Here is a 24,371-nt window from a genome sequence, read left to right as displayed (position 1 = left end):
ACGGCACTAAAAGTTCTAACTTTTATAAATGAACTGTAAATAGTTTGGTATATAATAGTATTCAATCTTAAAAACAACAGATTCACATCGTATACAATCCTTTCGACTTACGACCGTTTGACTTACAACATTTTTGTCGGAACGGAACCCGGTCGTAACTCGGATGTTACCTGTCCTGACTTTTAAAATGTCTTTTTTGGGTGTTTCACAGGGTTCCCGATGTTTTCAATGCGGAACAAACACCGCCCATCGGAAATGCGGCTCTTTGCAAAGGACAGAATCCAACTGAGGTATCACAGTTATTGATACCACACCTGGTCGGGCGAGCAAACTGAATTCCCACATCTCCATTCATTTTTTACATTTTCCTTCAACATACTGTAAGCATCCATGCATATGGTTTGTAGGTTCCACAAACAAACCTCAAGACATCAAATGAGGAACAAATGTTTGAAGGTCACTCATTTGTTGATGAAGATGGCAACAGGAAGGAGGCTTTGGAGAAGTAAGCAGAGCAATGATGCTGATACGATGCTTTGGATTCATTTATTTGCACTTAGCTCTCATGTTTTTGTTTTCAGATATGAACATTACAAGAAGTCTCTGCAAGTCCAATTCTCCAAAATTGAACAGAGCATCAGAGATGTTCCCATTGACTCTGTGACTCTCAAGGATCTTCATACACGACTCCAGGAAATACAGGTACCGTTGGTTGCATTGAGGATATGCCCAATTTAAATAAGCCAATGATGAACACCTCTGCCGCCTTCTCTTAGTCCCTGAGGCAGGACACAGAGTCACTGTGGCTCGAGTTTATAAACCAGTGCTCCCAACTGAGTGGAAACGCTGGTATGGAGCTGGAGAAATCAGATCTTCTGAACCAGTGGCTGACCCAGCAGTCATCCCTTCAGAGGAGAGGTAGTTCACTGGGTGCCGCCCTCAGGCAGATTGACTCCACTGAAAACCACATGGTGGACTTCACTGACCGCCTGGATCGTTATCTGAGACAACCCAAAGACATCACGGCTTTTACACTGGCCAACACCAACATTCTGAAAGATATTCAGGTCCAACGTCCGCCGAAGTGACGTGAAGAATCTCGTCACTCGCTCGCAGATTCTAACGTCAACATAATCCTCCCTCAGGAACTGGATGAAAACATCCGGAGCGAACTGGATCAGTTGACCTGCCTGGAGACCGATTCCGGCGACCTGCATCCCAGAGACTGCCTCCCTCTTTGCCGAGAGGTGGAAGGGCACAGAAGCAGCCTGCACCAGCTCCGCCAACAAGTTAGCAAAAGTGAGGCGGCTGCTCGCGCTTTGGATCGTTTTCTCATGTCCCTTCGCGCTGTGGAGGAGGACATCGCCGCAGTGCAAGGTCCCCCTTGCGGCGATTCGGCGATTCGGCAAGCCCGTTTGACCAAATTGGCACTGATCAAGCAAAGTGTGGCCAGTCTGAAAGACAAGGCGCCGCAGTTGGATCTCCTTCTGCAGGGGGCCCGGCTGACGGTCACCAGAGATTTGTCTCCTGCCTCCTGCCTGGACATGGTCACTATCTTGCTGAACAAACTGGAAGAGGCTGACGCTGGGTTGGTGGGCCCACAGCAGAGCCTCAAGAAAGAAACTCAGACTCAATCTTTGGGCTTGAGGAAGAGGACCCTGTTGGGGGAACTGAGAAAACTCCAGGACACCATAGAGTCGCGAGGCCTGAACGAGGCCACCATGCCGGCCCTACAACACAGGTGGGCCTCGAGTGTTTGTAGCAGCACAGAACAGCCCACGGGGACTTGATTTCATACATGTCACATCTTGCCTTAGGCTTCGGACTCTGTCAGACTTGGAGGGCCAGCTACAATTTCGGAACTCTGAGATCCAAAGCCTCAAGGAACTTGCCGAGTGTCACGGAGAAGGTCTAAAGCTCCTGGAGGACGTGGAGGCAGAGTACAACCAGACTGTATCGTCTTTGACTGACATGTATGTTCACTTCTTGTTCTTGCTCGATGCAGTTTTTTGTCTATGGCACCTCATGTCAATGGGCTCTGACAGGAAGCAGCAGTGCAGCATCCTGATTGAACTACTGAAGAAGTTTCAGAGCTGTCGCAGTCATCTGAGCAGCACCGTGCTGAGAGCTGAGCAGACCATCAGTGAGCAGGCCTCATATATGGGCAAAGACAACCTTCACAGGATGAAAACCAAGGTGAGCCGGCAGCTCGGATGGGACGAGGGCACCCGTTTGAGTTCACTTGCGTCTCGTTCTCTTGAATGCGCTGGTTCAGGTCGAGGACAGTAAAGCAGAAGTGAGCGGCCTCCGTGGGCAGATGGATGAGATGAGGGCAGTTTGCAGGCAGCTTCACTCTCACCTAAAGCAGTTTCCTAACTGCAGGGAGGCAGCGTTTGAAGCAGAAGCCGACACATTGATGGATACCTGGCTGGATGTGAGAGTCCACTTTCACGGTCCCCTTTGACTACCACTTGTGCATAAAGTTTTCACCCTGGGAATTTGTTTCCACGCAGGTGACGGAGAAAATAGACGCATACTTGGACAACCTTCAGGTGGGCTCGGAGCTGTGGGACAAGGAATTGACGTTGGCCGGAGAAATTGATGGCTGGGCGGCCTCTAAACTGGCCTTGTTTGCGGCGAGCCACCCCTTCCACAGCCAACAGCAAGTCAGCGCCATGAAGGTGACACAGATCCATGACATTCCAGTTGTGGGAAAGATGAAACTTATGTGAGTGACTTCAATGTTTAGGATGAGATCCAGGTCTATGAGAAAAACATAGACCATTTCCACAAGAAGTCTGTGGAGATCCAGGAAATGCTTCAGAGTCCAGAGGCTCCCCTGGAGCTGCAAGTGAGTCCAAGCGCCTTGAAAATAATTGCCTACAGTTGAAAGTGCAGAGTAGCGGACTAACCTTCTCTCCTGCGGGCTGTCCAGGTGATGGAAACACAGTTGAGGAAGAGGATGGAGCAGGTGAAGGAGCTCTTTGCTGACTGCACCGATGTCTTTGAAGAGCTGATGGTGGTGAAAAAACATCTGGCTCAAAAGATTGAGGCATGCCTGGGAGCTGTTGAGAACATTCAGTGCTCGCTCAGTAAGGTCAAAGCCTCGGCACCAAAGGTGGAGAGCCGGTTGCAGGTACACAGAGCAACCACGACGCGTTGATCCAAAATCGTCACGCTTCTTCATGCGCTCATGTGCATCCATTGCGGTCGTTGCCACCAAAAACACTGCCAAATCCAGGTCCGCAAAGGAAAAAACCCTGCCCAGGGATGAGAATTTTCCGCCGATCTGCGGAGTTCTGACTTTTTCAGACCAAATGAGCAGATAAAACTAAATGTGTATTCTCGCTTTTAAGCTGTTCATTTCCTGCTTGGGCTTGTGTTGGCGGAGAGCGCAATTTTTATTGGATTTTGGTGTCCAGCAGTCAGTTGTAAAACAAACAGCTATGGCTTTTTTGACCTGTTCTTTTACTGCAGCACATTCTTTGTCATATATGATTCTGGTATGATTCTTTGAGAAAGTCTTTTCAGAATCAGAATCAGAAAGCCATTTCCTGTTTCATGTGCTCCTTACAGTGTGCTTCTGTTTTCCTAACCACTCCTTATTCTCCTCACTGCTGCGTATGTCTGTAATTCTCCCTTCCCGCCTGTAATTCTCCCTTCCTACCACGTATCTTGACCAATCACGTGCGGCTTTAACTGAAGACTGGGGACGGGGAATATAGGGGAAAAAAGTCTGCTCGCATTTCGTTCACTTCAGAAATCCGGCTCTAAGAACCGGCTCGTTCGCGAATGACACATGACTAATGCGTGCTATGTATTGCTTTGCTCCAGGATTTGTGGGACGACCTGGAGGCCCAGGAGGAGCAGGCCGAGTTGGCACTGAAGGAGATTGCTCTGGTCTCGAGCGTGGCCGGTCCACAGGTATTGGAGGAACTCTCCGTGGATTGCAGGAGCCTGACGGATGCTGTCGCTCACACCAAAGAAACGCTCCGTCTCAGGAGAGAGAAGAAGGAGGTCCAGCCTGTGATAGGAGGCACAGAGGAGCGCTGGGCAAATGTGACCGGTGGCGCAAAGTGAAGCCTCGGCCGAGAGGGAGGCCGAGGTCCTCCGAAGCCAAGTCCGGACCACTCAGACCTGGATCGGAGAGCAAAGACGCGACTTGCTCTCGCTCAGGGCCCACATGCCTCTCCAGGAAAGACTGCGAGTTACACAGGTGCCTACACCGACACCTCTCACGTTATGCGCCAGGAAATTCAGCACCTGGAAAATGCCCAGCGCCAGACGCAAGGAATGATGTCACCTTTTTCAATCGCAGGCTTTTTTTTCTCGTCAACACGAGGGCGAGCGTCAAATTGCGGACCTCAAGAGCGGCGCCGAACATCTGCGGGAGAAGCAAGACGAGAGCAGGAACCTTCAGGTGGCCCGCCTGCTGGAAGACACGGAGCAACAGTGGGAGTCGCTCCTGCAGACCTGCAAAGAGGCTCAAATGCGAAGCCTCGCCGATGACTTTCGGGCTCAGAGTCAAAACGTGCACTCTTGGCTGCGAGAACGAGAGCGCCAGCTGCAATCTGCTGCCGTCCACTCGCCTCCTGACCACAGACGACGTCTTGCGCAGGTCGGTTGTCGTCCTTGCTATTCTGCTAGTAGATTTTTCTTCCAGGTAAATCACGAGAGTTGCCGTGTCGGACGCTCGGTGACCGATGAAGCCGCCGGGACACTGCGCAACGGAGACATCCACCAACCTCTGGTGGATCCAGTTTGACAGCAAATATTGGAATCATGAAACACTGGACATGATGTTCTGTGCGTTTGTGCCAGTGGATGGTCCTCACATGAGTTTAGCCTTGATTATTGAGAGTGGTGTGGAAGCTGTGCCTCAGGGATGGGAAGCTTGTGAATTTGGGACGCATCGTCAGTAGTGCGCCAAAGAATCATTGGGTGTTTCGGCCTTTCGTCACTAGACACCCTCATCGATGGTGGCCAGCGACAGGTTGATCACGCCAGCGCTTGTGTCCCATGCCCAATCAGATGTTGAGAAGCTGGTGGGGTTGGGGTTGCTGATCTATGAGCCCAACAAGGGTCCTTCCTCTTCATCCAGATCCACTGGCTGCTTCTTTCTGCCGCTTCGGAGACTGATCTGTGTGCCGCAGAGCCTGTCCATGGATACCCAGGTCTTGGTCTTTTAGCAGTCTGATGATGGACGAAGCCATAAACCCTCTGCATCCAACTTCAATGGGCTAGACCTTGGCTTTCCATCCTCGCTGTTGCGCATCCACTGCGAGTTCTGTGTAGCGCAGCTTCTTGCGCTCATAGACCTCTTCTACTGAGTTTTCCCACGGGACTGTGAGCTCTGTATTTTACGTTGCTGTCAATCATCAACTTTGACATGAAGTATCGGCTTTGTGCGGGGCTGAATGTGGTGGGAATGCTGTTGGCGCGGACCGGCCTCCTGTCCCGCCGACCCCCGGCAGGATCGGACGCCTGCTCCCGAGTGAGCCAAAGTGATCGAGGAAATGGATGAATGCTTTTGAACGTGGACCGAAGCCTCTTTTCTACATGAGCCATTCAGCTGCTCTTCTCCAGGACATACTGCGGTCCAGACCTGACGGCGACTGTCAGGTCAACAACTTGAGGAGGCGGGGCCAGACCCTATTTGACCGCCAGGATGTGGCGGAGGATCAAAAATGTCAAGTCCAACAAGTGGTCAAAGACGCAGAGGAACAGTGGAGCAAAGTTCTCCAGGTGGCAACACGGCTGGACCAGGAGGCTGCAACCGAAATGAGCCAAGAGATGGAGTCCAGGGACTTTGAGGTGATGAGCTCACGCCAACATTGACGTCTGGGCGAGATGGGGTCGCTCATCACGCGCCGCCACTTGTGGATGTGCCTCTTGTGCTTTTCAGCTGAGAGAATTCCAAAGCCTCCAGCGGGAAACGGGCCGCTGGCTCTCAGACCTTCAACAACAGCTGGACTCACTCGGCAGTCTCGCCACGGCGCAAGAGCGACTGCACGCTGCTCAGGTAAGCGCAGTGAGATCCAGACGGCAAATGTGTTCATGTATTGCGTGTGAATGCGACACACTCGGTTTTGTATTGGTGGGCTGCCTCTGGCCTGGATTTTGCCAAACCAGGCCCGGTGTTTGCATTGTCCCACCCAACCTCGGTTCATGAATACAATTACAGTGATACCTTGTTTTACAAACTTAATTGGTTCCCAGACAGAGTGTGTAAGGCAAAAAGTGTGTATCACCCAAAAAATAATTTCCCATAGGAAATGAGACTAAAAACAAAGACCATTAAAATGAGACTAATCCGTTCCTAGGTCCCCATAAAACATAATTTTCTACTTTCTAATTTTGTAAGCCTGAAAACTACACAAAATCGACCTTATTTTATGTATAATAAATGTGCTATGGTATTAAAATTAAAGAAATAAACTGTACTGTATAATCAAGTTGACCTTTTGTTGACCTTTGTGATGGTGGTTGATGGCTTGATGGAATGGAGTGGCCGCTTTCATCAGCATGAAACATTTGATGAGGAACGTAGCCTTCTTCTTTCACCATCTTGAGAAATGATCCCTTATAGGTGCTTTCTCTGCCATCATTTTACCTAGTTCCTCATCAATTGTTCTGTTTAGCTGGGTTGATAGCTTTTTCCGTCAAGTGTACAGATGGCTTGTGCGGTTTATTTGTGGAGCCTGATTGATGGGATATTTTAACCTTGCAGTCTACACTCTGGCTTTGAACTATCAAAGTTGAAACAAGTCAAAATTTCACTGTTTTCTATCCATTTTCTCACTCTCTCGCTGTCATTGGCCTGTGTCTTTAATGTTTAACTCACCAACCCCCTTCACTGATGCGTTCTTGAGCAATCACGTGGCTTTAACCGAAGACTGGGGGCGGGGAATAGAGGACAAAAACAAGTCAGCTGCCATTTCCTTGTTAGGAGAACGGGCTCGTTTGCGAACGACACATCACTCATTGTGGCACTCGTTGTGTATCCCGGAAAATAGCTTGTATGCCAATGTAAAATTTTTATAAATTTAACGTTCCATCCATCCATCCATCCATCCATCCATCCATCCATCCATCCATCCATCCATCCATCCATCCATCTTCTGCCGGTTACCCGGGGTTGGGTTGCGGGAGCAGCAGCTTCAGTAGGGAAACCCAGACTTCCCTCTCCCCAGCCACTTCTTCTAGCTCGTCCTGGCGGATCCCGAGGTGTTTCCAGGCCAGCTGGGAGATATAGTCTCTCCAGCGTGTCCTGGGTCGTCCCCATGGTCTCCTGCCAGTGGGGCATGCTCGGAACACCTCACCAAGGAGGCGTCCTGGGGGCATCCTAATCAGATGCCCGAGCCATCTCATCAGGCTCCTCTCGATGTGGAGGAGAAGCGGCTCGACTTTGAGCCTCTCCCGGATGACCGAGCTTCTCACCTTATCTCTAAGGGAGAGCCCGGACACCCGACGGAGAAAGCTCATTTCGGCCGCTTGCATCCGGGATCTCGTTCTTTCGGACGCAACCCATAGCTTGTGACCATAGATGAGGGTTGGGACGTAGATCGACCGGTAGATTGAGAGCTTTGCTTTTTTGCTCGGCTCCTTCTTCACCACGACAGATCGGTACAAAGTCCGCATCACAGCAGACGCGGCACAGAAAAAAACATTGCGTGGTCATCGGGGAGAGTGCCTCTGGATTGGCAGACCGGGGTGGTGGTCCCCCTTTTTGAAAAGGGGGACCGGAGGGTGTGTTCCAACTACAGAGGGATCACACTCCTCAGTCTTCCTGGAAAGGTCTATTCAGGTATTCTAGAGGGGCGCGTCCGTCGGAAAGTCGAGCCTCAGATTGAGGAGGAATAGTGTGGTTTTGGTCCCGGCCGCGGCCCGTCCTCGAGGTTGCATGGAAATTCGGGCAACCACTCTACATGTGCTTTGTGGACTTGGAGAAAGCGTTTGACCGTGTCCCTCGTAGAGTTCTGTGGAGGGTGCTTCGGGAGTATGGGGCACAGGAACGCCTGATACGGGCCTTTCGGTCCCTATACGACCGATGTCAGAGTCTGATTCGCATTGCCGGCAATAAGTCGTTCCATCGTTTCCCGTGAGGGTTGGGCTCCGCCAAGGCTGCCCTTTGTCACCGATTCTGTTCATGACTTTTATGGACAGGATTTCTAGGCGCAGCCGTAGCGTTGAAGGTTTCCGTTTTGGTGGCCTCAGTATAGCATCTCTGCTTTTTGCAGATGATGTGGTACTGTTGGGGCCTTCAAGTGGAGCTCTCCAACTCTCTCTTGAGCGTTTTGCAGCCGAATGTGAAGCGGCTGGGATGAGAATCAGCACCTCCAAATCTGAGACAATGGTTCTCAGTCGGAAAAGGGTGGAGTGCCCTCTCCGGGTCGGGGAGGAGGTTTTTCCTCAAGTGGAGGAGTTTCTGGGTGTCTTGTTCACGAATGAGGGTGTAAGGGAGTGAGAGGTCGCCAAATTTAATGTTCATAAACCGAAAAGTTCATAAGCCGAGGGGTTCGTCAACCGAGGTGTCACTGTAGTTTGCGATAGAGAAATAAGTGAAAAGCCACTTTTGTATTAGTTGGGCATTTGTCAACAATATCCCACCTTTCATGTTTTGCAAAGCGGTAGTAGCCAGCCCCTGCCCATATTTTCCAAGTTTCTCATTGGTCATCATCTCCCGTCAGACGATTGTCAACGGCGAGCGCGATGGAGACGAGAAAGTCCAGGAGCTGACGAGACGCTGCCGCGGCGTGTGCGCTCAGGAGCCCCACGAACTGGAGCTTCACAAGTCTGCTCAGGACGCCGAGGACCAGTGGAAGGCAATCATGCGGTGCGCTAAAGCGGCCAGAGACTCGGCAGAAAAGCAAATGGCTCGGAAGCATCAGTTGAAGGAGCACAAAGAGTCCACACAACTGCTCCTAAACTGGCTAGAAGACAAGCGAGCGAATCTCAATTCCCTCCATGTTTACAAGGATCCTGAAGTCGCCATCAAAACAGCACAGGTTAGCAATGAATGCATTAGCCTTGAAGTGAGTGAATGGCAGCTGGCGCTTTCGATACGTTGACGCAACAGACGTTGAGCCCTCTCCGTGATCCTTCTGCATCAGGCCGTCCTGAGTTCCAAACCGGAAGGCGACGGCAAGCTGGCCGAACTGCGAAGACAGATTCAGGACCTCTGCCATTGTGGCAGCGTGGAGGACGGCGGCAAGCCAGACTGGGGAGAAGCGCTCAAAGCCTCGGAGGAGCTGTGGGAGGCGCTGTTGCGCGACGCAGACAACTTGCTGAACAAAGCCGAGGTGGCCTACTCGCTTTCCAGGGAGCTCCTCGCCTTCTTCAGCCAGGCGGCGGACGCCCAAGCCTGGCTGGACGGGTTGCGAGCCGAACTGGACAGCATTGGGACGGACGGCGGAGGCCGCCACGCCCGGACGGAGGACAAGCTGAACACGGCACATGTGAGCGGGGCAAATAGGAAGATACCTCCCCGCAATTGGAGAACACGCCGCATTCTGACAAATGATGTTGTGTCTTCAGATGATCCTGAGCTGCAAATCTAGCGGAGAGAGTCGAGTGACGGATCTGCAGAGACGAGTGCAGAGCCTCTGCCAACAAAAGGACTTGGAAGACGAGAGCAGACTGCAAGTGCAGACCAAACTCCAAAACCTGATGGAGCGCTGGAGGGCTGTGCTGGAGGAGGCAGAAAACAGACGCAGGTACCAAAAAAATCATCCATTGATGATGGAAGAAGTTCAAGAGGGCAAACGGCAGTCAGGAAGTCTACGTCCCTCCGGCGTCCACTAGGCAACTGCAGACTGCAGAAGACCTTCTGGTATCCTGTCGCGAGCAGCGAGGAAAGGCCGAGGCTCGTGTGGCGGCGCTTCAGACGCAGACGTCCGACCTGCCGCACGTCTTCCCTTGGCCTGGCCTGGGGGAGCGCAGTCAGGCGGTGGAACAAGCCCGCAGGCTGCTGGACCAGGCCGCGGCTGCACGAGACCTTCTCTCTCACCTACGCGTGCAGGTAGTACCTCAATTCAGAAAAATCTTTTTCAAGCGTCCTTCCTGTCAACTGCAAGATCATCATCATCACCATAAAAAAATAAAAATAAAGAAGAAGAAGAAGAAGAGTAATAGTAATGATAGTAATAATAATAATAATAGTAGTCATAATAATAATAATAATAATAATAATTGTTGATATTGTTATTATAGTATAATAATTATTATCATAATAATTATTATTAATAATATTAATTATTATAATATTATAATATTATAACAATAATAATAATAATAATAATAATAATAACAGTAATAGTAATAGTAATAATAATAAGAAGAATAGTAATAATAACAGTAATAATGATAATAGTAGTAATAGTAATAATAATAAGGAAAAGAATAGTAATAATAATAATTGCAATAATAATAGTAATAATAGTAATAGTAATACATTTAAATTCTAAGCGCCTTTCAAAACTCTCAAGGACACTTTACAGTCACAGGATATTTTTTCTGCGGGTGAGCAGCGGCAGCCACACGCGCTAGCGTTCAACCCAGAAGTAACATCAAGTAAAAAAAAAAAAAAAAAAAACGAAAAGGGCACATAAAAACAAACAAAAAAAATATTCACATGAACACCTACAATACCATTTACGGTGTCCAACGATCCTGAAAAGCATGTTAACTGACATCAGACTGACATCAGAAACACGTTTTAGAGCATCCAAAATACCCAAAACATGCAGGATGATATTTTTAATCAAATGCCGAACACCAATCAAAATGACTTAAAGTGTCTAAAAAGTATTTCAATTTGAAACCGGAAGTGGCCAGTTTCTGAAGGTCCCGCCCCCTTGTTTGTGGTGTCACACCAAGACGTATTACCTTGCTCGAGAATCAAAACAATGGTTTCAGATTCGGAAAAGATGCTTTCTTGTTACACATCCAGTTATGAATATGATTCAAATAGTTCTGAAGAGGAAAGCATACATGTTTGCAATCGATTAAAGAATTCATTCCGTGTCATTTTGAGGTATCGGGGGGGGGGGGGGTGTAGCACCAAAAAGAGGCAGAGGATGGCGACAAAGCTCCGTGGAAACCGACTGATTTGTCAGCTGGGAATTTTTGTCAGCGAATATCAAATTGCTGGTGCAACATACAAGGATTGACCATCGCGTTATTTATGTGTTTTCCTTCTAATTTCGCCATCAACACGACGTTTTCAGACCAAGCAAAGTACCGCAAAATGCATTGACACTGTGTCCTTTCTCGGTCAGGGGCGTTCCTTCAGTGACATGACGTGACGTGAGAACTCGTCACCAACTGAAAAACAAGACTTCCTGAATATTCAGCGCGAGTCTTAAAACGTAAAATATAGCTTAAATATGCGGTGGAATCTTTGTCAAATACGCTCAGTAGAAGTCATTTGAAGACATTTTACAAATGATGGACACCACCTGTCCGGAGGCCTCGGTTGTCCTTTAATTTAATTCTTTACTTTAAACAAATGTAATCTCCGGACAAGTTGTACCGGTGTGTAGTTCAGGTAGGTTCCGTGTTCCTCTGTCATGGTAGAACTTCTGTTTTTGTTTTTGTTGTCGCTAACTTGGAAGGTGGATGAGCGTGGGGGGCTTTGACAACAAAGGGTAAACCCACCCCTCACTTGTCTCAGCCCTTCTGTTGCAAACGTTCCTCCTGTTTCCCGTGGTTCAGGCTTTAGAGGTATTTGCCACCACCCAGGACCCCGACTGGGCCCACTCCCCGTGTGACGGCTTGGAAGAATCCATCGCAGTTGTCCTGACACACTTAACGGTGAGTGCCGAGACAAGGTGACGTTTGCTCGCGTTCCAAAGTCAAACGCCGCGTCTGGATCAGGAAGCCTAACTCCGCGCGTGTGTTCAGGAGGCCGTGACGAGGCTCGAGCGAGGCATGGCGGCCGAGAGGCAAGTCGCGCAGCTGCTGGAACAGCACGAAGCGGCGCAGGATTGGTTGAGAGAGCAAGTGAAAAGCCTGCGAGCTCCTCCGGATGACAGGACGGAGCTTCACGGCGCCATCAACACGCACAAGGTGGGCGCGCGGACTGAGGCCGACGACGCCGTTTTGCCGACCGTCCACACTTTTCAGGCCCTGCTCCAGACTGCGCAGCGGGAGCACAGGGAGATGAAGGACCTGGACGTGGCCGGAGACCATCTGCTTGGCCTCTGCACCCCAGGAGGTTCCGATGCACTGACGCTGGCGGTCAGCCACCTTCACGAGCTCTGCGCCACCTCAGAACGGGACGTGACTGAGCGCCTGACGGCCTGCGAGGGCCGCCTGCGGGATCTGGACCGCCGAGCGGCCCAGAGGACCGAGGAGCTGCGAGAGAGAGCCGCCGCACTGCTGCGGGAGCTGAGCGCGTTGGATCAGGCGCTGGGCCACGTCCAGCCGCACGGCGACGTCCGTCAGCTGCGCCGGCACTGGAACAGCCTGCAGGTCGCTCTCGCCGTCCTTCTCCCGCCACCCTTTGCTGACCTCAACCGACGTCATGTGGCTATTCTCTTCGCGCAGAATTGGGAGGAGTCAATGAAGGAGCTTGGCGTCCATATTGATGCACTTTGCCAGGACGTGGCTGCTGCCAGCGAGCTTCCCAGCGACATAAAGCTCGCCGGCGAGTCGCTGCTCCATCAACTCGACAGGTACGGCGGACGCCGAGTGAGACGCTGTGCACTCATTCTGCATGTCGGGCGACACGCTGAAGCCTTCCAGTCGCGAGGCTGATGTTGAAGTCTAAGGTTTCATTGAATGTTTATGTAGTCCTAAAACTCAAGGTTCTGTGAATTTCAGTGAAAATGACAAAAACCCTGGCACTGGAGTGGACATATTTTTGCACATCTGGCAGTAAATGACGAGATATTAGCTATCTATTTGCTAGGTGTTAGCTATCTATTCGCTAGGTATTAGCTAGCTATTGAATAGATAGCTAATACCTAGCGAATAGATTCTATTCGCTAGGTATTAGCTATCTATTCGCTATCTATTTGCTAGTTTGCTATCTATTTGAGTTAATTCTGGGTTGAGTGAATGCTGGCGCGTGTGGCTGCCACTGCTCACCCACAGAAAAAAACTTATCCTGTGACTGTAAAGTGACCTTGAGAGTTTTGAAAGGCGCTTAGAAATCAAATGTATTATTATTATTATTTATTATTATTATTATTATTAAGGATAGCTCCTGGAGATGTGTCGTCTCACAATCCAGAGGATCCCTTTGACAAAACGCAGCACAGCAGGAGACCCAATCGTATTTCTGGCTTCCACGTGGTCAATATCAGTGTCTGAAACTCGTCGATGCAGGCTTCTGATTGGCTGCCGAGTATGCAAGTATGGAAATTGGAATAAAGCAAACGTTTGATGTGAATAAAAATGTTTCGTTTTTTGTTTTTTCTTGAAAAAGTTGTCGGCCACCCGGGCGGAGACGTTCTCTAAGTTGTACGCCCGATGTAAAAGTTGCACGCCCCGGGCGTCCGGGCAGACGTTGTTTCAGACACTGTCAATATACATATCGGCAGATTGTTTCTGGGACCCGATCTTGCTGGATGGGGTTTCCAACACGTAGTGGTCACCTCTACTAGGTGTTCTTATGGCGCAGCGTAGGGGGACGCCAGGCCAAAGGGCTTCCCCGTGGCCTTGAGCAAGCCCTCTGCCACTCCCAAGTTTGCATGTTGGCTGTCATCAGTCAAATGCGTAGGTCACAGTTCACGCACAAAGAGGAAGTTTGACTTTGATACAAAAGATGTCGCCATCGTAATCCACGCCCGGGACATTCTGCTCGTTCCGTCAGTCTGCAGTCCAAACTGAGGCAGCATCGCCAAAGCGTTTCGGCCAACACCGCTCGCTGTCTCAGCCATTCCCTGCAAGCCCTGAAGGAGTGGAACCAAAGGAGGCCACGGGAAGGTTCCGGTGTGGCCCTGCAGGTTTGCATCCTTTTACTGATGTCTCCTTCTCAGTGCGTTTGGTTACTGTCACCTCACATCCGATGTTTGTTAGGAGGCAGCGGATGAAGGTGAAAAGTTGCAGGCTGTTCTTCAGGAGGCCTTTCAGCAGCAGCACCAGCAGGAGTTTTTGAGCGAGTGCCTGAAGCGGGACCTGCTTGACCAACTTACACGAGACGTCTCAGAGACTCTTAGTGAAGCAGGGACACATCAAACGTCTCTAACTCAGATCATCAAGGTAACCGGATGTGAAACGCCTTTTGAAATTATTCAAAGAGATGATGAGCGCTATTTCCGAAATCCTGACCGTTTTCCTCAAACAGGAACTTGGTGAAAAGAGCGAAGCAAGCCCTGATGTTGGTGATCTTCAACTTGAGGAGGCGAAGCCGCTTTTGGTTGTACCATCACGGAAAAAGAAACCTTTAGCGGAGGAAATGCCCGCTGTCTGGACAAACATTTCTCCAGTGGACACGTGGACAACAGATCTGCACCCCGGGACTGCCAAAGTTGCCGACTTTGTCGAGGACAATATTGAGTCTCCCAGAAGAGATGTTGACTTTAAACCAGATAAAGAAACCAGAGAAACTTTCTCAGCAGAAATCTCCAAAGTTGGACTTCTGAAGGAAGCAACAACGACGTCACCGTCCGCCAGAAAGGCAAAGACTGTCAAATTCTCTCCACCGCTGTCGAAAAGTGAACAGCCCATTTTAACCCAAGAGGAATCGAGTCCGGCCCCCATGTGGGGAAAATCTCACCATGACACAGAGCGCAGTCTTTGTCATGACGCAAAGGAAGATTCCAGAAGTTCGAGAGCTTCCACCCACCATGAATTTCTCATTGAAAATCTTCACTCATCGATGAGAGATGTCCAGTCAGAGCAACACCAGCGACAAGTTGCCACTGGCAGCTCCAAAATTGTTATAGTGGACCAAGGGAATCTCTCACCAGCCACAAGAAGATCTGAAAATGAAGGGGAGCCCACGGTGGCAAAAGAAGGTCCTGCTCTGGAAGCCAACCAAGAGAAATGTCAAGAGGACAAAGAAGGCCCTGCTCTGGAAGCCAACCAAGAGAAGTGTCAAGAGGACAAAGAAGGCCCTGCTCTGGAAGCCAACCAAGAGAAGTGTCAAGAGGACAAAGAGCAAAGCGTTTGTGACCACGCCACACGAGACTCTGAGAGTGCGGAAACTGCAGTTGTCGCTGAATTCGTCAATGGACTTATCGAGTCTTCTGTGAGAGCTTTACGATCACAGAGAGATAAGCTAGAGTTGGAAAGCGGGGCAGCATTTCCAGCTGCACAAGTTAGCGTGGGAGAGCTTGTTGCTCCAGTGGAGGGAGGAGAGACCTCACCACCGGCGAGAAAGTCAAAAAGTCTGGGGTTTTCTCCCAAAGTGCCAGAAAAAGACAAGCCTCTTGTGGTGCTAAATAAAGACTCTCGTGTGGAACCTGTCCAGGAAGAACCTCAAGCTGACGGCCAATGTGTGGAGGCTTCCGCCGCTGATCGATTCCTGACAGACATGACAGAATCTGCTATGAAAGATCCTGATTTGCTCTCAGAGATCCCCGTTTGCAAAACATCTTCAGCGCTACACGTTGGCATGCCAAGTACGCCGAAAATTGCGGCGGACGGTGAGCTCTCACCACCCAAAAGAAAATCAAAGGCGATGACTCTTCATTTGCAAGAGGCCGCAGTGTCCGAGCAAGAGTCGTTGGAGTGTGGTGACCAAAGTGCCCCACCGACTCCGCAGCCCCCCAAAAGAAAGTCAAAAACTGCAACGGCCGACTCGGGAATCGTGAAAAAGGGGCCAAGAAAAGGGCAACCCGATCAACTCCCCGCCTCCATTGTGGGATTTGCCGAAGAAGCTCAAGAAGTAGCAGCGACTGCAAACAGTGAGATGACTTTGCCAGAACCTCCAAAACCGCCCACCCGGAGAACGTCCAAAAAGCACCACATACCCTCCGTTTCTGCTCCCATGGGTGAGGAGCCTGGCCCCGAAAGTGGGCCAAACCCTACCGCTGCTGTTTGGGATAGAACGCTATCGCCGCCCAAGAGAAATTCAAAGACTTCAAAGTCCTCTCCCGAACCCCAGAAAGCAGAAGATCAAAGAAGTACAGAAGAACCCAGAGCTCCCGTTGAGGAATGCAGCTCATGGATATGTGAACCTCTTGCGAAATCACAGAGCGCGACAGCCAAAAGCTTAGCTGGGCAAACAGTGACACAGACGGAAACTGTTCTCGCTTTGGGATTGTTGGAATCCACAAGCGGAAAACCCACCGATGCCAAAAACCACATCGTCCCGCTCAAGGTTGCAGGTGATGGTGACCGCGTAGGTTTAGGAAACAGATCGGTGCTTTTAGAGGGAGCCCGTGAGAGCGCAGCCATGGATGCCTTGGATAGGCAGAATGAAGTCACGGATGAAACGTTTCCCGCTGTAAGCCCCACCCAACACAAAGACTTTGGCCAAGGGGAGCCTCCAATGGTTTTTGCAAGACTTGGGACAGATGCAACAGAATTGATAGAAATTGAATTATCTGACCAGGAAACCACCGGCCAGAGTGTGACGGCCTTGGAAATCAACCAGGAAAGACTGACCGTCACAGAGGAGCATGGAGCTTCCGTGTCTACCGGTCCGCTTCAAGATACTCCCGTTACAATTCACATGGGCCCTGATGCGCATCTTCAAGTTGAGATAAGAGGATGTGTCGAGGAGGAAAAGCAACTCAAAACAGGAACGAAGAAGAGCGAGAAAGCCGCAGGGAAGGAGTCACCAGTCGAGAAACAAGATGCAAGCTCAGAGAGAACCCAGGTGCAGAGTCAACCTGACGCCGGCGTTGCTTTGAATCCAGTTCAGACAACCCTAACCGAAAAAGACCCAAAGGGGTGCAACTCCAATGAGAAGGCGCCACGCCTCCAGAGACCAAAAGTCCCACTTTTGACCCACCCCACGCATACAAGTCTTGTTGATTATGGAGAAAGCCAAGAGGAGGAACCGAGCCCGGAATCGCCTGTCCAGATTGAGATAACACTCAACCAGGATGACATTCCACCCCAGATGTCTTCAATCCAAATGCCGCACCAGCAACCTCCGGATAGACTTGCCGAAACTCCCCCACAGCCGGACCCTCATGCGTCCACTTTGGCCCAAACAGAAGACCAGAAAAACGGTGCAACAAAAGAAAAAGCCGACAATCGGACAAGTTCTGCACCTGTACAGAAGGAAAGCGAAAAGCTGGTTCGGATCGAATCACAAGATGCTTGCCACACTAGCGCCACGGTAAGCCCCATTGGAAACCGCAAAGCAAGGTCACCATTGACAGACATCTTCGATGAACTTCGGGCAGTCGCAGACACAGATGTCTTCTGTGATGAGGTACACATGCTTTTATTGATAAGCTCTCAGTTGGACAGGAGTGGTACATCCACGAGGAGGTTTCTTCAGCCATCATCTGTACTTCTTTCAAGGTGTCGGGCGTTTCGCTTCTTATCCAAGTTCTTATCCATTTAGTGAAGGGTTTTGCTGTTTTATAAAAATAGCTTCTTTTACTCCCCTAATGTTCTATTTGGATCGTTCGTACAACAGGCTTCTTAGGCAACATAGGCTTAGTTATGCTGATGAGGTGATACCAGAGCAAATGGGGCAATCAGGCCAGTCGTAGACCCCATAATCAAGTAGGGCAATAGCAGTAATCAGTCAGGACAATAGAAGTAATCAGTGTAGCCTCAGGGAATAGTCCTCAGCTCCCCTCCAACCTGAGAGCTGGGACCAATCATCGCAGAGTCTGGCACCGCCACGTCTGGACAGTAGGGCCAAAACTACCAGCAAAAAATGTAGTTCGCTGACAAAGCCTCTTGGATAAGAAGCGAAACGGCCGACACCTTGAAAGAAGTACAGATGACGGCTGAAGAAACCTTCTCATCGCTGATTTTATTGACTGAAACGAGACCAGATGTTGTTTCTTGACGGTATCAAACCCGTCTTGCTGCAGGACTCCTGCGAGGATTGTCTAGCAGAGCTGATGAGCTCCCCAAGCAGCGACCCGGATGATCTCCTGCGCAGCCTTGCGTCAATCCTTCTTCACTGTAAAAATGGCTGGGCCGAGCTCCAGCTAGCTCCCATGAGGCAACAGATGAAGGAGGCTGAGGTGAGACTTCAAATGCACGCAAGTGGATTACTTCTCAAAATGAACTGGCGCCACCTTTCGCCTCGCCGAGCGCAGGAGTGTCGAGACACGGCCAGACAGCAGGCGGCGCTGCTGGGCCGGCAAAAGGAAGCCGATGCGGACGCGTCCGATGCTCTGGAGTCCTTGGAGAAGCGCTGGAGCGCCGCCGCTCGGGATGCAGCCTCTGTCGTCCAAGACAAAGTAGACCAGCTTGGGGTTGTGCAGGACTTCTGCCGACAAAATCTCAAAGCAAAGACCACATTGGAAAGTCTGGCAGCTGAACTGGACGTGTCCAGACTGTAAGTTGATCAATTTGCCCGTGCGTGGGTGTCGGTTGTGGAGTTGCGGCCTGCGACGGATGCTCCTTGGCAGTCTTATCGTTTTTAGATTTGCGCAAATAAACAGCCGGAAATGACGTATCGGCCACCGTGGGTGGGTCTCCGAGCAAAATGCACAGATAGAATGAGGGCGACTGTGCTTCCATTGGAAACAGAGGACTCCGATGCTTAATTCTTGAATGTCATTTCACACCACCGTAGAACTACAACAGCGTATGTATAAAAATATAGCTCTTATTTACACATAAACATTTGGACTTGACACCAATGAAATAAGACGTATGCAATAAAATCGTACAAACCACTTTGCCCGCTTTCTGTCCGAAATGGAAGTTTTGATTTTCGTCCTTGTTATCTCTTCCTTGCTCAACAGTACAGCGATAAAGCATGTCCATTCTCGCCGTCTTCTCAGTGAAAATGAAACTTAAGTAACGACCTGTACCGGATTTGACAACAACCCAACGTAATGTCAAGAAAAATAAAGCACAGCCATCTGCTGGTCAACTATGGGATAGCAGTTACAGACAAATGTAACAGCGTTCACAGCGACGTTTCAAAATAAAAGAAGCAGACGATGTTCCGCCTACTGCCACAGTCTGTACGGCTCCCATGAACCGGACTGGCAGAGGTATCACTCGTAGTCATGGGAATTGCGGTTCTTTCCAGAGAGCCGATTCTTTTGGCTCGGTTCACTAAAAAGATCCGGCTCGTTTGGCTCTCAAATCAGTTTTGTTTTGTTTTTTGTTGCTTAAATTAACTACCAAAAATCGTGTACAATTATGTGAAAACAAATTACTCATGTAAAAAACACACTCAAATATTTTGTATTTATATGGCTTGATTTATATGTGCACAGAGTTAGTGCTCTAATGCTAACTTTGACTTTCCCAGTAGTTACTCTGTTCTGATGATCAGCTGTCACTAATTTGCTTTTCATGTTAATCATGCTATCATACCAACTAGTAAAAAAATATCATCATTGAATAATAATAACAGCATAATGTGATAACATTTATCCACCTGTCTACCATAACCCCCCCCCCCCTTCTCCTCACTGCTGCGTGTGTCTGTCATTCTCCCCTCCCTCTTCTACCATGACCAATCACGTGCAGCTTTAACCAAAGACTGGGAGCGGGGAATAGAGGACAAAAAAAGTCGGCTTCCATTTTCAGCTCCTTTTTAGGAGCCAGCTCTCTTGGTTCACTTCAAGATCCGGCTCTATGAACCAGCTCGTTCCCAAACGACACACCACTAATCACTAGCTGTTGTGCTGACAAAGTTGTGTAGTGATCTGTTTTTTTTTTTTCATAGTTCCACAGCGGAAAGCTGCCATGAAGAGGCAGAGCGCCTGAAGTCCACCAAGAGCCTTCTCGAGGTGAAAGGAACCATCCTTGGAGAGTTGCTTGGCCTCCACGCTAAGCTGCAGCCTCTTCTGAGCCCCGCTCATCAAGCAGCTGCCGAATGCATGCTTCAGGCTCGCCACCAGGAATGGAGAGACGTGGCCAGCGCAGCGGAAAAGGCCTGCATCCGTACGGACCTTCAGTCCCACAGCTGCAGCCGCCTTTTGCTGGACCTGTCCTATCTGCGGGGACACTTGGAGTCCATCAGTCAAGAACTTGAATCCAAAGCCCCTGACGGCTCCACGTGGGATTGCCAGAAAGCAAAGCAGCTGTTGGTTGCGCACGCCGAGGTTCAAGCTGCCCACGTCAAATATTTGCATTTGAAAGAAGCGTCGGAGATCTTGCCCTCAAGCTTATGGCCCAAAGAACGAGACGAGATCACAAAAGCTCTCCTGAATGTCAAAGACCAACTTTGTCTGACGGAGGAATGGATGGCCTTGCAAATTCACAAAAGCGGCCACCCTGTCATGACCAAAATTCTGACGCTGGGGAGGGACGGCCTGTCGTGGGCTCAGCAGATGGAGAGCACCGTGGAGGCCAAGCGCCGCAGGGTCTCCCTGCTCCCCGAGGAGGTTCACCGGCAGCTCAGCGAGCTTAGAAACCTGCAGTCCCAAGTCACAGACAAACGGGAGCAACTACAGTCCCACATGAAGGCGGCAAGGGAACTTCTGCCGCAGCTGGAGCAAATGGAGGAAATGCCTGCCATGCGCTCCGTGCTGGAATGTCTGGAGGAACGCTCAGAGTCAGTCGCGGCAAAGCTGTCCAAGGCCATAACGGAGATGGCATCGGGCCTGCGGGTCAGAGAAAAACTGTCAGAGCAAATTGCGTATCTCGATTCCTGGCTAGGGACACATTTGCGAAGAGAGGCGATGGAGACCGTCAGGAGGAACTTTGTGACCGCTGCTGAGACTGATCACAGCGATCAGGAGATCCAGGAGTTGCTTGTTGAGGTCCAAAAGCAGTCCGCTGCTTGCGAGACACTGTTGACGCAGAGGAAAGACATTGCTTCGGAGCTTAGCGTCATGGAGAACTGCCAGCTTTTCGACAAGCTTACCGACCTCCGGGAAGAACTCGCCATCATGAGCCTACATGAAAGCGCCAAGAGAAAGGAGTTTGAGCAACACGTCCGATCCGTCCACTCCAACAGTGCAGAGCTTCTTACTGTTGAAGAAAGCCTGAGGCAGGTGCAAGACCAGCTGAACCAATTGCAGTTCCCCGCCACAACAGAATCCCAGCACCTTTTCCAGTCTTTGAAAGGCACGCTTTTGGATCAGACGTCCAAGATTGACCTTCTCCAGCCCTGGATTCAGGAAGAGAAGACACGTGAATTGTACTCAGTTGCCGGCAAAATCCATAACAACCTAACGACCGTGCAAGTCAAGGCCATGGAACACAAAAAGTACCTCCGCATGAGGCTGAAGGTAGAGGAGCTCAGAGAGGCTGTTGAGCAACAATTCAGTCAGACCAAAGACGTCAGAGAGGCGGCGGCGCAGTACAAGACCTACCAGAAGCTTCTTTTTCACTTGCCTCTGATGAAAAGACTTTGCGGGGAGGTTGGCGCTCAACTCCAGATGATTTCGACCGACTTGGACACCGCCCAACTGTGCTCAGAGCAACGGAGACTTGGACATGCCAAGGATAGCTTTCAAAACATTCAGATGCAAACCCTCAAGAATATCAGCTTTGTTGAGCGCTCCTTGGTTCAGGATCTGCATCTCCACTCAGAGAGGAAAGTTCTGTGCACCTTCCTCCAGGAGGCTCACCGGGAGCTGCAGAACACCGTGCCGATGACGCCCAACGAAGCTCGGATGAACAAGGAATTCCAGAAAAGACTGTTTTTGAAAAAGACCGTCCAGGCACGTATGAGAGCACTGCAGGTTCTTCAGGACAGTACGGGGGATCAGGAAGGGACCCAATCATCGGATCTTGAAGACTTGAAGAATTCCCTTCTCTGCCAATGTGACTCACAAATGGCAAGTAGTTTTTTTCTGCCTTTCTCCTCAGATTGTGAAACAATTAGACTGCTGATCCAGAGGACTTTTCACTCTATCGAGTCAAATGTGTCCATTCATGTCAGCCACCCAATTGCAAGAGTAATGCTACAGGGAGAAGAGATAAAGAAGGTGGAGGATTTTAAGTACTTGGGGTCGACTGTCCAGAGCAATGGAGTGTGGAAAAGAGGTAAAGAAGCGTGTCCAGGAAGGCTGGAACGTCTGGAGAAAAATGTCAGGTGTGATGTGTGATAGAAGGCTTTCGGCTAGGATGAAAGGAAAAGTGTATAAAACAGTTGTGAGACCAGCGATGGTGTTTGGACTGGAGACAGTGCCACTGAAGAAAAGACAGGAAGCAGAGCTGGAGGTAACAGAGCTGAAGATGTTGAGGGTCTCTTTGGGAGTGACCAGGTTGGATAGGATCAGTGACAAGGAGAGACCAGGTTGGATAGGATCGGTGACCACGAGTCACCAGGTTGGATAGGATCAGTGACTAGGAGAGACCAGTTTGGATAGGATCGGTGACCAGGCGTCACCAGGTTGGATAGGATCAGTGACCAGGAGTGACCAGGTTATATAGGATTGCTGACCAAGAGTCACCAGGTTGGATAGGATCAGTGACCTGGAGAGACCAGGTTGGATAGGATCAGTGACCAGGAGCGACCAGGTTGGATAGGATCAGTGACCAGGAGTCCCCAGGTTGGATAGGATCAGGAATGAGTACATTAGAGGGACAACTCATATTAGAGGCTTTGCAGAGAAAGTCAGAGAGACCAGGCTGAGATGGTTTGGACATGTCCAGAGGAGAGAGAGTGACTCTATCGGGAGAAGGATGCTGAGCCACAGGAGACGGAGAGGAATACCAAAAAGGTTTCTGGATGTTGTCAAAGAGGGCATGAAGTGTGAGAGAAGAGGATGCACAAAACCGGGTTAGATGGAGGACATTGATTCGCTGTGGCAACCCCTGAAGGGAAAAGCCGAAAGGCAAAGAAGATGTCGGTCAACGGAAGTGGGTGGGGGTGGAAGGTGGGATAAGAATGGACAGCTGGCCAAACTGTCCTCAATCCATCCTTTTTCAAGTCCCCATCTCCTGGCCCCAATCATGTTTGCCTTTGTATTTGGCGATGAGCGCTAACGTACCAACCCTGCCGTGCCAATTTGTGTTCCAGGACAACATTTGTGATGCGAGGACATCACTGAGAAACTACGCTGGCGCGGTCAAGCAAGCACTGCAGTTCTTGGCTGACGTGGAGGTCTCTCTGCTGCCTCTTCCTGCTCTGGCTGGAGTTTGCCACGAAAAGCTAGAGGAGACCCAGGAGATCCTGGCCTCAGTGGAAGATTGTTTCCAGACTCACGTGGACCGGCTGAACCAAGTTGTCCTGCATCCTCTCCTGTCCCCGCCGGAGTTGGAGCGTCTTCAAGAGACTGTTCTGAGCCAGCTCCTTGTCAGGATGTCCACACTGAAAGCAAAAGGCTACCTTCAACTGGAGAATCTCAGCAGGTTGCACATTTTTATGCACTTGACCCCACCAAGAGTATTTGGGGTAGCCGCTTTGAGCTAACTGATGAAAACATTGCTTCACAGTTGTGCAGAAAGCAACAGAAAATATGCCAAATTCCATGAAGAAATCAATCAAAGCCTGCGGAAAGCCGAGTCGAGCCTGGAGCTCTTTGACTCTCAGGAACTCCATTCTCCGGCTGACTGCGCAGACCGGCTGGAGATACTTCAAGTATGCAGCGGAGCGCCGGGAACACACTGTGAGGCGCCTCAGACTAACCTGTCGGCTCCCCGATGCAGGTTCTGCAGAAGGATCTGAACTCTGCACAGAAGCATCTTGAGGAGATGGAGGAGTGGTGTCCACAGCGAAGATGCAGAGGTCTCCGGGCCGCCTCAGCAGCTGTCGCCTGGAGACGTCTGACCAAACTGCGCCTTTGCTCGCAGCGGCTGACTGCCCGACTCAAACAAAGGATTGTCGAATGGAGTGAGGTCACCCGCGGCGTAAGTCGCCAAAGGCGTGTGACGTAGACCATTAAAGCTGGCGTCTGCTCAGCGGCGATCTGAGTCCGCTCTCGACCCGGTGGACGCCATCTCAGCCGTTGGCTTTTGTTTCCCAGGTGGAGAACGCTGCCGCTTGGCTGCAGCAGCTGGAGGAGGAGCTCCCTGAGCCTGCGCCGTTGATGGCCTCCACCAAAGAACTTGTTGACCTGCGTCAGCGCTGGCAACAATATCAGGACAGACTGGACAGTGAACAGCGAGCGCTCTGCGCCCTGGAATTGCGCTTAGCCAGGCTGCGAGTTGTGCCCGCCAACGTGGATCGGGCGCCGCCGACGCCCGTCAGTCAGCGCCTGCGAGCCATTCAGGACGCCTACAGCAGGTAAGCGGCCAGGGCATTTGCTCACGGCTACTCCAGTGAGAGATAGAGTCAAAGTCAGCTTTATCGTCAAATATGCTAATATGCATGACATGCAGCACAGATGAAATTAATGTCCTCTCGGACACAGCGTGCAAGGCAC

General features: G+C 50.4%; 1 protein-coding gene across 1 annotated transcript in view; it reads left to right on the top strand.

Moving 5' to 3' along the window:
* The window catches only part of syne2b (spectrin repeat containing, nuclear envelope 2b), an 80,242-nt gene that overhangs the window by 31,517 nt on the left and 24,354 nt on the right, over positions 1 to 24,371 (top strand). The window contains 34 exon segments of the mRNA XM_089005287.1: positions 212 to 290; positions 408 to 505; positions 582 to 702; positions 777 to 1,067; positions 1,146 to 1,741; positions 1,818 to 1,973; positions 2,046 to 2,196; positions 2,276 to 2,434; positions 2,514 to 2,681; positions 2,750 to 2,851; positions 2,936 to 3,136; positions 3,835 to 4,074; positions 4,076 to 4,216; positions 4,319 to 4,618; positions 5,587 to 5,814; positions 5,906 to 6,022; positions 8,691 to 9,008; positions 9,114 to 9,458; positions 9,538 to 9,716; positions 9,805 to 10,021; positions 11,716 to 11,814; positions 11,905 to 12,069; positions 12,127 to 12,474; positions 12,550 to 12,677; positions 13,820 to 13,952; positions 14,026 to 14,208; positions 14,294 to 17,338; positions 17,955 to 18,110; positions 18,186 to 18,427; positions 19,778 to 21,839; positions 23,027 to 23,358; positions 23,443 to 23,587; positions 23,656 to 23,856; positions 23,973 to 24,232. Coding sequence (XP_088861413.1) covers positions 212 to 290; positions 408 to 505; positions 582 to 702; positions 777 to 1,067; positions 1,146 to 1,741; positions 1,818 to 1,973; positions 2,046 to 2,196; positions 2,276 to 2,434; positions 2,514 to 2,681; positions 2,750 to 2,851; positions 2,936 to 3,136; positions 3,835 to 4,074; positions 4,076 to 4,216; positions 4,319 to 4,618; positions 5,587 to 5,814; positions 5,906 to 6,022; positions 8,691 to 9,008; positions 9,114 to 9,458; positions 9,538 to 9,716; positions 9,805 to 10,021; positions 11,716 to 11,814; positions 11,905 to 12,069; positions 12,127 to 12,474; positions 12,550 to 12,677; positions 13,820 to 13,952; positions 14,026 to 14,208; positions 14,294 to 17,338; positions 17,955 to 18,110; positions 18,186 to 18,427; positions 19,778 to 21,839; positions 23,027 to 23,358; positions 23,443 to 23,587; positions 23,656 to 23,856; positions 23,973 to 24,232 — 11,706 coding nt within the window.

The sequence above is a fragment of the Hippocampus bargibanti genome, linkage group LG09, assembly GCF_051943395.1.
Source record: "Hippocampus bargibanti isolate YZ-2025 linkage group LG09, ASM5194339v1, whole genome shotgun sequence".
Lineage (NCBI taxonomy): Eukaryota > Metazoa > Chordata > Actinopteri > Syngnathiformes > Syngnathidae > Hippocampus > Hippocampus bargibanti.
The sequence above is the reverse complement of the archived record's forward strand: the minus strand, read 5'-3'. Positions and strand labels throughout refer to the sequence as shown.